This window comes from Octopus bimaculoides, chromosome 23 (genome assembly GCF_001194135.2).
Source record: "Octopus bimaculoides isolate UCB-OBI-ISO-001 chromosome 23, ASM119413v2, whole genome shotgun sequence".
Lineage (NCBI taxonomy): Eukaryota > Metazoa > Mollusca > Cephalopoda > Octopoda > Octopodidae > Octopus > Octopus bimaculoides.
The window spans coordinates 19,332,769-19,346,326 of NC_069003.1; the positions used below are offsets into that span (position 1 = coordinate 19,332,769).

Below are 13,558 nucleotides of genomic sequence, written 5' to 3' on the forward strand. Positions count from 1 at the left end.
TATATATATATGTATGTGTGTTTGTTTGCATCTGTGTTTGTCCACCACCCACTGCTTGATGGCTAGTGTTGGTTTGAGTACACCCCTACCCCATAACTTAGCAGTTCAGCAAAGGAAACTGCTATAATTAGAATATGTACTAGTCTTCAAAACACTAAATAAATACTGGAGGTGATCTGTTTGACTAAAACCCCTTCAAGGTGGTGCTCCAGTATGACCAAGTCCAATGACTGAAACAAGTAAAAGATAAAAGCTACTTATATAAATACATAAATCATAAAGGGTTCAAATTCTGGCCAGCAGGTTTGGGGGAAGGGGTGAGTCAATTACATCAACCCTAGTGTTCAACTGGTACTTATTTTATTGACCCCGAAAGAATGAAAAACAAAGTTGACCCATGCAGTATTTGAACTCAGAACATAAAGTTGGGGAAAAAAACCTGCAGAGTATTTTGTCTGGCACAGTAGCAATTCTGCCAGCTCACTGTCTTAATATATATATGCATCTATGCTTGTGTATGTATGTATGTATGTATGTATGTACGTATGTATGTATGTACGTACGTATGTATGCATGTATGTACGTACGTACGTATGTATGTATATATGTATGTATGTATGTATGTATGTATGTATGTACATATGTACGTGCGTAGATATAAATGCATACAAGTATTATAAAGTATTGGGAAGCTGTTGTGTGAATGTACTGACAGGATGTAGGTTATAGAAAATGTGTGTCACCATGGATGTGTAGGTGGTGAATGAGTGAGGTGGCAGGAGTCTGATCAGGCAGCTGTTATATGGCATGGTTGTGCTGTTAAGAAGTTTGCTGCACAACCACAAGGTTTTGAGTTCAGTCTCACTGTGCAGCACCTTGGGTAAGTATCTTCTATTATAACCCGGTGTCAATTAATGCTGTGTGAGTGGATGTAGCTGATGGAAACTGGGAGGCAGTTTACAGCATACGTGCATGAGTTAGTGTGTGAGTGCATGCGTATGTGTGTGTGTGTGTGTCTCACTGCTTGATAGCTGGTGTTTGCTTTTATCCCTGTAACATTGAGATGTGGCAAAAAAAGAGACTGAGAATAACTACAAGACTTGAAAAGTAAATCCTAGCGTTGGTTTGATGACTAAAGCCTCAAGGCGATGCCACTGCATGGCTGCAGTCCAATGACTTAAACAATTACACATAGATACATATATACGTATATATATACATATTCTTTTTCTTTCATTTTTTTTTACTTGTTTCAGTCATTTGACTGCAGCCATGCTGGAGCACTGCCTTTAGTCAAACAAATCGACCCCAGGACTTATTCTTTGTAAGCCTAGTACTTATTCTATCGGTGTCTATTGCCAAACTGCTAAGTTACAGGGATGTAAACACACCAACATCAGTTGTCAAGTAATAGTGAGGAGATAAACACAGACACAAATACACACATACATACCATTATATACATTGCAGTCTCGAAAGAAATGAAGCTAGCATCATCAGCTGGATGTGTAATGTCAGTGTGCACACACGACAGAGTGTAAGCACCCTGAGAGAAATGTTAGACGTAAGAAGCATTGGATGTGGCATGCAAGAGAGATGTTTGCACTGGTATGGTTATGTACTATGGATGGATGAGGAGAGATGTGTGAAGAAGTGCCACTCCCAAACAGTGGAAGGAATCCGGGGTAGAGGTAGACCCAGGAAGACATAGGATGAGGTGGTGAAGCATGACCTTCGAACGTTGGGCCTCACAGGGGCAATGCTGAAAGACTGAGACCTCTAAAGATATGTTGTAACTGTGAAGACCCAGCAAATAAAGTGAGTTCATGGCTGTGTCCTACACCAGTTTTGCATAACCAGCCCCAGCCCATTCAAAAGTACGTTGGATCGTAGGGAGACCTGCTGTGCTTGAAGAGACCTATTGAGTCAAGTACATCAGCATCAGCAATGTCAAAATCAAATGGAAATTGTAGTTGTGATACCCGTGCCAGTGGCACATAAAAAAGCACTATCTGAACGTGGCTGATGCCAGTGCCACCTTGACTGGCTTCCATGCTAGTGGCACGTAAAAAGCACCAACCAATTGTGGCTGTTGCCAGCATCCTCTGGCCCCTGCACCAGTGACATGTAAAAAGCACCCACTACACTCACGGAGTGGTTGGCGTTAGGAAGGGCATCCAGCTGTAGAAACTCTGCCAAATCAGACTGGAGCCTGGTGCAGCCTCCTGGCTTCCCAGAACCCAGTTGAACTGTCCAACCCATGCTAGCATGGAAAACAGATGTTAAACGATGATGATGATGGAGATGGGCTTCTTTCAGTTTCCGTCTACCAAATCCACTCAAAAGGCTTTGATTGGCCTGAGGCTATAGTAAAAGACACTTGCCCAAGGTGTCACACAGAACCATGTGGTTGGAAAGCAAGCTTCTTACTACACAGCCACTCCTAGGGGATGCCTGCTTCCTAGGGCTAAATAGCAGTAGTATTATTCCCTTCATGGGACTCACATTATTTGACAGCATACAACTACTTTATCACATCACTACTGCATAAATCTCTCTGAGAGATTTAGAAATGTATTATTTCTATTTTTGAAATCAGTGAATGCGTTTCACTAGAATTATTATATGTTTACGAGAGCTTGACAGGCATCTCCAACTAGCAGGTCATTGCTACTCCTGGCTGATGACGAGCAAAGACTCAGAAATATGTCTCTGGATGCAGGCTTAGCTTAGTGGAGGTGCTTGTCTCCCCCTTGTAAACATAAGGACACAGGAAATGTGTCAAGGCCAACAGGAAGCAGTGCTGCTTCCTAGGGTTAAATAGCAGTAGTATTATTCCCTTCATGGGACTGTCACATTAAGTTGACAGCATACAACTACTTTATCGCATCACTACTGCATAAATCTCTCTGAGAAATTTAGAAATGTATTATTTATATATATATATATATATATATATATATATATATATATATATATACACACATACATACATATATACATGTGTGTATATATTATATATACGTACATACAGACATATACATATATACATACATGTATATATAAATATATACACATATACATACATACACATATATATATATATATATATACATATATATACATACATATATACATGCACACTCATGTATATATACATACACACACATATACACATGCATGCACATACATATATATACATATACCCATGCACAAACACATATACATATACACGCATATATATAAATACGTGCTTACATACACACCAATTCATAAATTCAAACATGGACTTGTGTGTGAATCCTTCATGAATAAACAAAATTCTATGCTTCATGTAACATCTGCCGAATTCAGACTGATATTCCACCCACTACGCACATCTGCGTTGACAGGTATTTACCATAACTTACATCCTGCCAGTCCATCCCCATCCCAGGCATGCCCCCAGCTTTCCCAATTCTTTACCTCTAAATAAAGAGACTGAGGTTGCTACCCTTTAATATATTCTCACTCTGGGGAATTCATTATCTTTCCTGTTAAATCTGTTACTGAATTTGTGCAAACAAAACCAAAGTAATTCCAATCCCACAAAACCAGCCGATACCATATAGTTACAAATATTCTTTGACTCTTTAACTGGTTTCACTGTTTGGTGCTGGGTTTTTGTACATCTTGCATCTGCTTGATTCCACTCCCATTCCATTAACGTAGCTAACCCAAAGCGACTGTGGAAGACACTTGCCTAAATTGCAGCACAGCATGATCAAATGTTGAAACATATGGTTACAGAGCCAATTTCTTAATTATTATGCAACTGCTGTGTTAACATACATTTTCATATATATTAATTTGACGAGTATTTTATACTTTTTTTTCTGTACTTAAATATACTGGCACTCCATTGCTTATGACAATAAGGGTTCCAGTTGATCTGATCACCAAAAACAGTCTGCTTGTGAAATTAATGCGCAAGTGTTGAACAATTCACAGACATGCGTACCGACAAGGTTGGCCCTTTGAAATACAGGTACTACTCATTTTTGCTAGCTGAGTGAATTGGCAAAATAGAAATAATCATCAGTAATGTATGGTGTAATCATCAATTAAAGATGTGATCTTCTCCATTCTGGTTCTTGTCACATGCTCCAAATTTCTTGAAATACATCTAAGTGATATTTGGATTTATTTGTCAAGCACGAATAATTACTTTGGATATTAATTCTCCTTGAATTTATCAATATCTGACTGTTTAATTTAAACAAGTTTGTTTAACACTGAGTGCTTTCTAGATATCTGCCTGGATTTATTAATTCCTTTTATTTATTATTACTATTATTATTATTATTATTATTATTATTATTATTATTGTGTGTGTGTGTGTATATATACATATATATATATATAGAGACACACACACACACATACATACATACATACACATATATCTTTTATCTTTTTTATTGTTTCATCATCATCATCATCGTTTAACGTCCTCTTTCCATGCTAGCATAGGTTGGATGGTTTGACTGTGGACTGGTGAGCCAGAGGCTGCACCAGGCTCAATCTGATCTGACAAAATGTCTACAGCTGGATGCCCTTCCTAATGCCAACCACTCCGAGAGTGTAGTGGATGCTTTTACGTGCCACCGGCATGAGGGCTAGTCAGGCGGTTCTGGCAACGACCGCTCTCAAAAGGTGTCTTTTACATGCTACCTGCACAGGAGCCAATCCAGCGGCACTGGCAACGACCACGCTCGAATGTTGTTTTTCATGTGCCACTGGCAACTCTAGGGTTTCAATCAAATGAATCACTTCCAGTCCTTATTTTTCTAAGCCTGGTACTAATTTCATTAATCTCTTATGCTGAACCATCAAATCAAAACATATTGTGAAGAGGTGGTGGGAGACAAAAGACAGACGTACACACAGATATATACAAACATCCACACACGATGGGCTTCTTTCAGTTTCTATCTACCAAATCCATTCACAAGACTTTGGTTAGCCAGAACTAGAAGACACTTTGTTATGGTACCATGCTGTGGGGCTGAACCCGAGATCATGTGGTTGGGAAGTAAACTTCTTACCACAAAGCCATGCTTGTTCCTAAATATATATGGGTATAACTACTAAAGAGAGAATCTGTACATGATCACTTGATCTGCTAGTAATAGCAGTCAAATCTCTCTCAGATCACACCTCTATCATCTTAAATAAAGGCAATGTAGTCCCAAACAAATAAAAAGACAAGATGGAAAAAGCTGTACACTATTATACAATGAACTATTGAGTTATGTTTCTTTATACCAAAAATTAATGTTTCTGTTTGATAAAGAGAGAACAATTAAATAAATACTGGAATGAAATAAATACCAGGAATCCAGGAATTGATGTGATTAGCTAAAAAGACCTTAAAACTGGTGCCCCAGTATGGCTGCACTGATGATCAGTAAAAGAATAATCACTGCTATTTCATTATTATCCTGGATTGCCATTTCTTTCTTATCAGTCCTTTTGGCATGATTAAGAATAGAGAAAATGTACATCCAATAATTATATTTGTGGATTATTCTAAATGAATTATCCATACCCATGCCAGCATGGAAAGCGGACGTTAAGCGATGATGATGATGATGATAATTATTCATAAATATAATTTCTTTTGGAAACCATGGACAATGATCATACGAGTGGAAGTTTTGAAGGAAATCTGGTTGTTTTTCCATTGGATATTATAAATATGGTAATGAAATGAATGAATCCAGACAAAATTGTGGCACTGATACTGTATTAGAGATGACATCATAATTAAATATCTATGAAAGAGATTACCCTTTACGATCTTCCATTTCTGTTCCCTCATATACCTGTGTTGCATCTTGAGGGCATGCTCTCACCATCTCTTCTGCTCATTCCAGCTGGGGAAGCCATGTATTTTCTGTTTGTGTCTCTCTATCATTTTTAATTTCTCAATGCATAACTCGAAGCCTTCTGCCTCAGAACTACATCCCCACTCAGTTGAGGTATCTTGTCCTGTGAGTTACTTGGTGCGCATGCTAGTGCCTGGTCCACAAAAAATGCGCCCGGTACATTCTGTGAAGTGCTTGGTATTAAGATAGGTATCTAGCCACAGAAGCTGTGCCAAAGTAGACACTGGAACTCAGCACAGTCCTGTGGTTCACTGGCTCCTGTCAAACCATCTAACCCATGCCAGCATAGAAAACAGAAGTTAAACAATGATGATGATAAAAATTTGTTTGAGAATGGTATCACAGCAAATAGCCAGAGTCATTGGTTAAACTTTTTTATGGTATTTGGTCTGACTCTCTGTGCTCTGAGTTCAAATACTACTGAGGTCAACTTTGCCTCTTATTCTTTCAAGGTTGATAAAACACAGCACCAAACCAAAATGGTGGATTACCAAAACTGTTGTACTGGATGTTTGTGACATCTGTTCTGGTCTTTTGTGTTTTGACAGCTAGGCCTGGGTTGACAGTGGGTCCAAGCTTTATTGTCTTTACCTTTTCCCTGGACATCATTGGTGGCATAAAGAAAGAGAGGCTAGCATGCATGAGGAATTGCTAGTCTTCCACAGAATAATCTTGCCTAGACTGTACCTGGGAGAGGAACTTCCCAGGGGTAGACTCCCAAGGTCAGCCATGATCCAACGAGATTCCAGCCAGATTTACATGAATTCATATTGTTTTTCTTACCCCAATCCTATTCTTTAATTTTGAAATGCAAGATGACAATGAAATGAAATGCAGGGTAATAATGAAAACAAAAATGATAAATAAATGCGATGAAACCCTCTCCATACAAATAACACACACACATTTGCTGGAATGATATATTAAAGTCTGACATTCAGTTTCAGTATGATAATGCTGAAAACTGTGAAGTTAAGTCTGATAGCAAGGTGAAGTAAGAGAAAAAAAAACACTAAGAGGATAAACATGATATTTGGAATAAGAAGTAAAAGTTATGACACATATTCATAGAGAATTATGCGATAAGAGAGGAATAAAAGGATAAGGCTTGGAGATAAATCCAAACGGGAAAGGTTGGAAACTGTCATAGAGAGAGAGAGAGAGAGATTCATTTATATTCCTTTTGATGTTGTCTCTATTTTCTACCTACATTTGATGATAACGATGCTCATACTCCATGGACATGACAAATATAGAGATATTTCAGATCTTTACTGAACAAAATGAGTAAGTGAAACTTCACATGGCAGCTTGACATGCAATAAATAACAAAATATTCTCCTTGTTCCACACATCTATGCGTATATTCATACACACATACATACAAAACAGGTGGAAGAAAAATGGTACTCAAATACTGGAGATAGAGTAATATGCTTTTATTAAAACTGACAAAATCTTCACTAACTGTTACTCGGGTTTTCATATTACTGTTTGTCAGATAAATGTGATCATATATACACACACATGCACGCACATACTGTGCCTGTCTTTGTGTTTGTCCCCCACCGCCACTTGACAACCAACGTTGGTTCCTTTACATTTCCATAACTTAACAGTTTGGTAAAAGAGAATAAGTACCAGGCTTAACCCTGCCCCACCAAAAAACAAAATACTGTTCAACTAAACCCTTCAAGATGGTGCTCCAACATGCCTGTAGTCCAATGACAGAAATAAGTAAAAGATAAAAGATGGATGGATGTGTGTTCTTTTTCTGTTTTCAACTTACAATTAAATTTTAACCACCTGCTTGGTAGCAAGGTTGTGAAGGAAAGCATCTTTTGTTCATCATTCTTTAAACCTCAAGAAGGCCTTGCAGATTTTTTATTACCCCAGATATCATGATATCATCAATGTTCTGCATCATGAGGACCAAAGACTTGAGGTGTCTCATGTTGCAAGACAGTGCGTGAGAAAGAATCGTGATGTCATAGGAGAGAAATGTGTCCGCATGGATGACGGCTCACTTGCATTTAACGAGGCTGCAAGAAGAGAGGCTTGGAGACACCACTGTGAAAGGTTGCTAAATGAAGAGAATGAATGGAAGAAAGAGAGTTTGCTGAATGCTGACCCAACAGAGGGACCAGCTATCCGAATTGACAGTACCTTGGTAGATAAAGCAATTAAGGGTATGAAGACAGGGAAAGCCCCTAGCCCACCAGGAATCACAACAGAGATGCTTAAAATATCTGGTGGTTTCAGCTATAGTCTAGTCACCTACATAGTCAACCAGATGATACATGAAGGAGTCATACCCAATGACTGGTGTAGCAGCACCATAGTTAACTGTCACAAAGGTAAAGGTGACGCATTAGATACAAACAATTACAGAGGTATCAAGTTGTTGGATGAGGTAATGGAAGTCACGGAGAGGGTCATAGCTACTACTTAGGGAGCAGGTCAGTTTAGATGGGATGCGGTTTGGGTTCGTGCCAGGGAAAAGCACCACTGATGCTATATTTCTGGTGAGACAGCTGCAAGAGAAATACCTAGCCAAAGATAAACCTCTGTACCTGTCTTTCGTTGACATGAAGAAAGCTTTTGACAGGGTCCCCTGATCCCTTATCTGGTGGTCAATGAGGAAACTAGGGATAGATGAATGGTTAGAGAGAGAGCTGTACAAGCCATGTACAGGGATGCTGTCAGTAAGATGAGGGTTGGCGACTAGTACAGTGAACAATTCCGGGTAAGGGTCCACCAAGGATCAGTCCTCAGCCCCCTATTATTCATCATAGTCCTCCAGGCAATAACAGAGGAATTCAAGGCAGGATGCCCCTGGGAGCTCCTCTATGCTGACGAACTTGCTCTAATTGCTGAGTCATTATCAGAACTAGAGGAGAAGTTTCAGGCATGGAAGCGAGGATTAGAATCAAAGGGCCTTAGAGTCAACCTAGCAAAAACCAAAGTCTTAATAAGTAGGAAGGCAGACAAACCACAAATCCCTTCAGGTAGATGACCCTGCTTGATCTGTAGAAAAGGTGTAGGTAGAAACTCCATAAGATGTACCCAGTGTAAGCTATGGACACATAAAAGGTGCAGCAATATCAAAGGAAGGCTAACTGGGAAGAAAGTTTTTGTGTGTGGCAAATGCTTAGAAGCAATAAGCACTGAAAACGTGCAGAGAACAGCTTCCATCACATTCCAAGGGGAAAAACTACAAGTGGGTGACAGCTTCCATTACCTAGGTGACCAAGTCAGTAGCGGGGATGGATGCTCTGAAAGTGTAGCTGCTAGAATAAGGATAACCTGGGCAAAGTTCAGAGAGCTCCTACCTCTGCTGGTGACAAAGGGCCTCTCGCACAGAGTAAAAGGTAGACCGTATGACGCATGTGTGCAAACAGCTATGCTACATGGCAGTGAAACATGGACCATGACTGCTGAGGACATGCGTAAGCTTGCAAGGAATGAAGCCAGTATGTTCTACTGGATGTGTAATGTCAGTGTGCATACACGACAGAGTGTAAGCACCCTGAGAGAAAAGTTAGACTTAAGAAGCATCAGATGTGGTGTGCAAGAGAGATGACTGCACTGGTATGGTCATGTGTTGCGAATGGATGAGGACAGTTGTGTGAAAAAGTGTCACATTCTAGCAGTTGAGGGAACCTGCGGAAGAGGTAGTCCCAGGAAGACCTGGGATGAGGTGATGAAGCACAACCTTTGAACATTGGGCCTCACCGAGGAAATGACAAGTGACCGAGACCTTTGGAGATATGCTCTGCTTGAGAAGACCTGGCAAGACAAGTGAGACCATACCTGTGGCCTATGCCAGTGCTGTATAACTAGCCCATTTAAGAGTACCCTTCAATGATTGGACAATAAACTATGCTTGGGAAGACCTGTTGAGGCAAGTGAAATCACTGTCATGACCAATGACAGTACTGCATGATATAATTTGTCTACAAATTTTAAAAAGACAAATTCAAAAAACAAACAAAAAATAACAAAAACTAGGCTATTACGAAAAAAAAAGAATTTGATCCTTGTTTTGGATAAATGGTTCTCAAACCCTCTTGGTTCATACTTTAAACATTTAACTACATCTATCCCATATGTATTATAAAACAAAATCACATAAGCAGTTTGTTAAGCAATTTTTTTCATGATCTAATAATTCGATTAAGAATATCTGTCCTTGATTCTACTCTTTTGTTAGCAGATTTTTTTTTAAAAACGGTCCTTGTTTACAACTTGGTGTCCTCCAGGTTGTAAACAACACTATAGTAAATGGATGGCTACAACTTTATTGATTCAGTATACTGAAAAACAAAACCTAATACCAACAATATATAAATATATATATATATATATATATATATATATATATATATATGCATACACACACACACACACACATAAATATGTACATGAGTGTGTGTGTGTGTGTGTGTGTGTGTGTGTGTGTGTGTGTACATATGTAAGCAAATAGATGCGTGTAGTGAAGGAAGATACTTACTTAACGTATAACCGTATTCATCCTCTTGTTCTTCCTCTTCATCAAACACTCCATCATCTAGTTTAGAATCCTGTGTTAAATGATATGTGTAAGTCAAGATTAAATGATAACAGATATATATAGACACACACACATACACAAATAGAAACCTATATATATATATATATATATATATATATATATATACACACACACATTAAATTTACAGATAAGAGAAGAAAGTACGCAATACTTTAAGCAGTGTTCATATATTTTCTTCATTATAAAAAACTGAACACTTCTTAGTGTTGTTACTTGAGATTTGCTCCAGTGATTACAGACACACACATGTGTGTATGTATTTACATAATTAACATATATGAATAAGTGTACAACAGAAAACCTGAATGAATTATTATTACATAGAAATGTATGTATGCAAGCATGTACATATGAATGTCTGTGTGTGTATTATGTATAGATATGTATGTATACTATTCTTTTATGAAGGAAATCAAAGCTAATAAACTATAGATAATACTATGTACATAGAATATTGGGTTAAAAGAATCCTTGAATGAAGAAAAATTGTCTACATGCTATTTTTCATAGCTTTATATGCTTTAAGTTCGTCCATAAAAAATATTTTACTTCGGTGCTCCAGCATGGCCGCAGTCAAATGACTGAAACAAGTAAAAGAGTAAAAGAGTATACCTTTTGAAGTTTATAAAGACACACACACACACACACGTACACAAAGGTATATGTTATGTGTAATTAATGATATGCCAACAAAAGCACAAACATGCAAATTAAGTTATCTACTATGATGGTAGCCTAATTTTTGACTGCTTTATATATATATCATATATATATATAGCAATTAGAAAATGGAGGAGAATATGCGGTATCCATCGAGTTGCAGACAGTGTATTCTGTTGAATTAACCCCACTTTTACCCGCATCCACTTATTACACTTGGTATAGCACCAGTGTAACAATAATTGGGTACCCTCCCAACAGTATATTGGATAGATACTATCCCTTAGTGGGTTGAATCCTCAACCCCTAACTCTCTTGCATTATATATCATATATATATATATATATATATATATATATATATATATATATATATAAAAGCTGAAAATTCTATGCAATTGATTAGGAAAGAGATTGGTTATATCCTCTCTGAGGAGTAGTCAACAATCTGTGAAATGGTTCATTAGGACACTAACCCAGTTCTTTTTTGTCTGCATATCAAAAACATAGAATGAATGTGTTTGCATTCTTATAGTCCCCTTTCAGTTGGGTTTTCTAACACACACACACACATATATGATCTTGTGAATATGAAAGAGTGAGTAAGCTTGCTGGTTGATGTCTATACTTTGTGATGATAACAGTAACAACAATAATAATAATGATATTGATGTACATGTCATATCATACAAATTTCTTTTATGGATTTCAATGAATTGAGTAGCAGTAATATACAAGTACAATTATATTTCCATCTGTTTACAAGAAAGGTTTTTGTGTTTGAAATATATATGAAATTATTATGATCCTTTGGTTGACAACTGATGAGGATTTAGCAAGATTCTATGCATGTATTTACTATTTATTCTATTTATTTTTATTTCTACATAATTTTTGAACACACACACACACACAGATAGATAGATAAGTGTGTGTGTCTGTGTTTGTGTTCACATGTTTGTCTATGCCATTTAACTTAGTGGTTCAGCAAAAAGGGTTTGGTAAAATAAGTGGTAGTTTAAAAAAAAGTACTGAGCCAGATATAACTGATTAAACTGTTGAAGATAGTGATCCAGCTTAGCCACATTCAAATCACTCATACCAGTAAAAAGAAAATACCAAAAAATTATAAACCACCAAAATTAATTACTCAGAGGCATCCTCTGCATGAATAAAAAAAGCAATAGTTAAGTTAATGTTAAAATGTTTAATGTAGCAAACATTTAAAAATTTAATTAGAAATGATGATTTGATGAGGAAAAGACAAGTCACAAGTGCACAATTCTGTGAGTAGCTGGAACAATGTATAAAACTGGTTTCTTATATGAAAATACAACAACTTCAAAAATACAAGCCTCGTTACTGTTACATGGCAGCAAGTAATTAAGAAGGCATTACCAAAGAAAATTGTCTTCAGCTGGGAATCAAAACTAATTTGCAGATGCAGTTTACCTAAAGAATGTTTGTCTTTTGCTTGACATTATATTGCTTGTTGCTACGATGTAATCTTTACAAATGGTTTTGTTAAATTTTCCAGGATTGGAATGAATTAGCTATAAATAAATCTTGAAACTTATATATTTATTTGTGAGGAGGACGAAGGGAAAAATGACAATTTTGTAAGATGACAACAACAAAACTAATTTTATGGTGATGGAACAACAAACAATGTTATAAAATATTTTCCAGGGAAAAAGTTAAGAAAAGCTTTTTTTATTGTTCATGATTTAACCTTTTTGTTACCATATTTCTGTTGAAATACATGGCCTTTGTTTCAATTTTGAAAATAATGAAGAATTTAATAAAATAACATTGTCATGTTAAGCTAGGATTAGAGAGAGAGAGAAGAAAGGAAAAGAAAGAAAAGAAATTGGGGGTGGGTGGTAAAGCAAAAGAAGATGGAGAAGGAGGGGCTGATGCGTCACATACCCCAGAACAAATGGTGTGCTCAGCCATGCCTTGCAATAATGATTGTGATGGCATTGCCACACAGAATAGCTAGCAACACTTGCTGCAGTAGCCACTCCAGCTTGTGAGACTCATTTCTCTGACAGAGTACTGTAATCCCTATTTTGTGGCAGAAATCAGTGCTACAGGGTTCCAGAACACCTGCCATCTCAATGGTGACTGGCACAAACTAATAGTTGTAGGTTAGGCCCTTGTACTTATTGATTTTTCTTCCCTCTGCATTACAAGTGACAACATCTGGGTTTGCAGCTGATGCAGCAAGCTAGAATTTAGAACATGAATTAACATGAAAATTTGATAGAAGGTCTTACTTTAAATCACTTTAAAGCAAAGTTTGCATCACAAAATCAGGAGGGAGTCTCGAGTGTGTTACAGAACACAGATTAATTGGGTCATACAATGTTTAA

The 13,558-nt window shown here is 37.4% G+C and overlaps 1 protein-coding gene across 1 annotated transcript in view; it reads right to left on the reverse strand.

The window, feature by feature from the left end:
* The window catches only part of LOC106879044 (multiple PDZ domain protein), a 293,438-nt gene that overhangs the window by 176,720 nt on the left and 103,160 nt on the right, over positions 1 to 13,558 (reverse strand). The window contains exon 11 of the mRNA XM_014928462.2: positions 10,444 to 10,513. Coding sequence (XP_014783948.1) covers positions 10,444 to 10,513 — 70 coding nt within the window. The remainder of the gene's footprint in view (positions 1 to 10,443; positions 10,514 to 13,558) is intronic.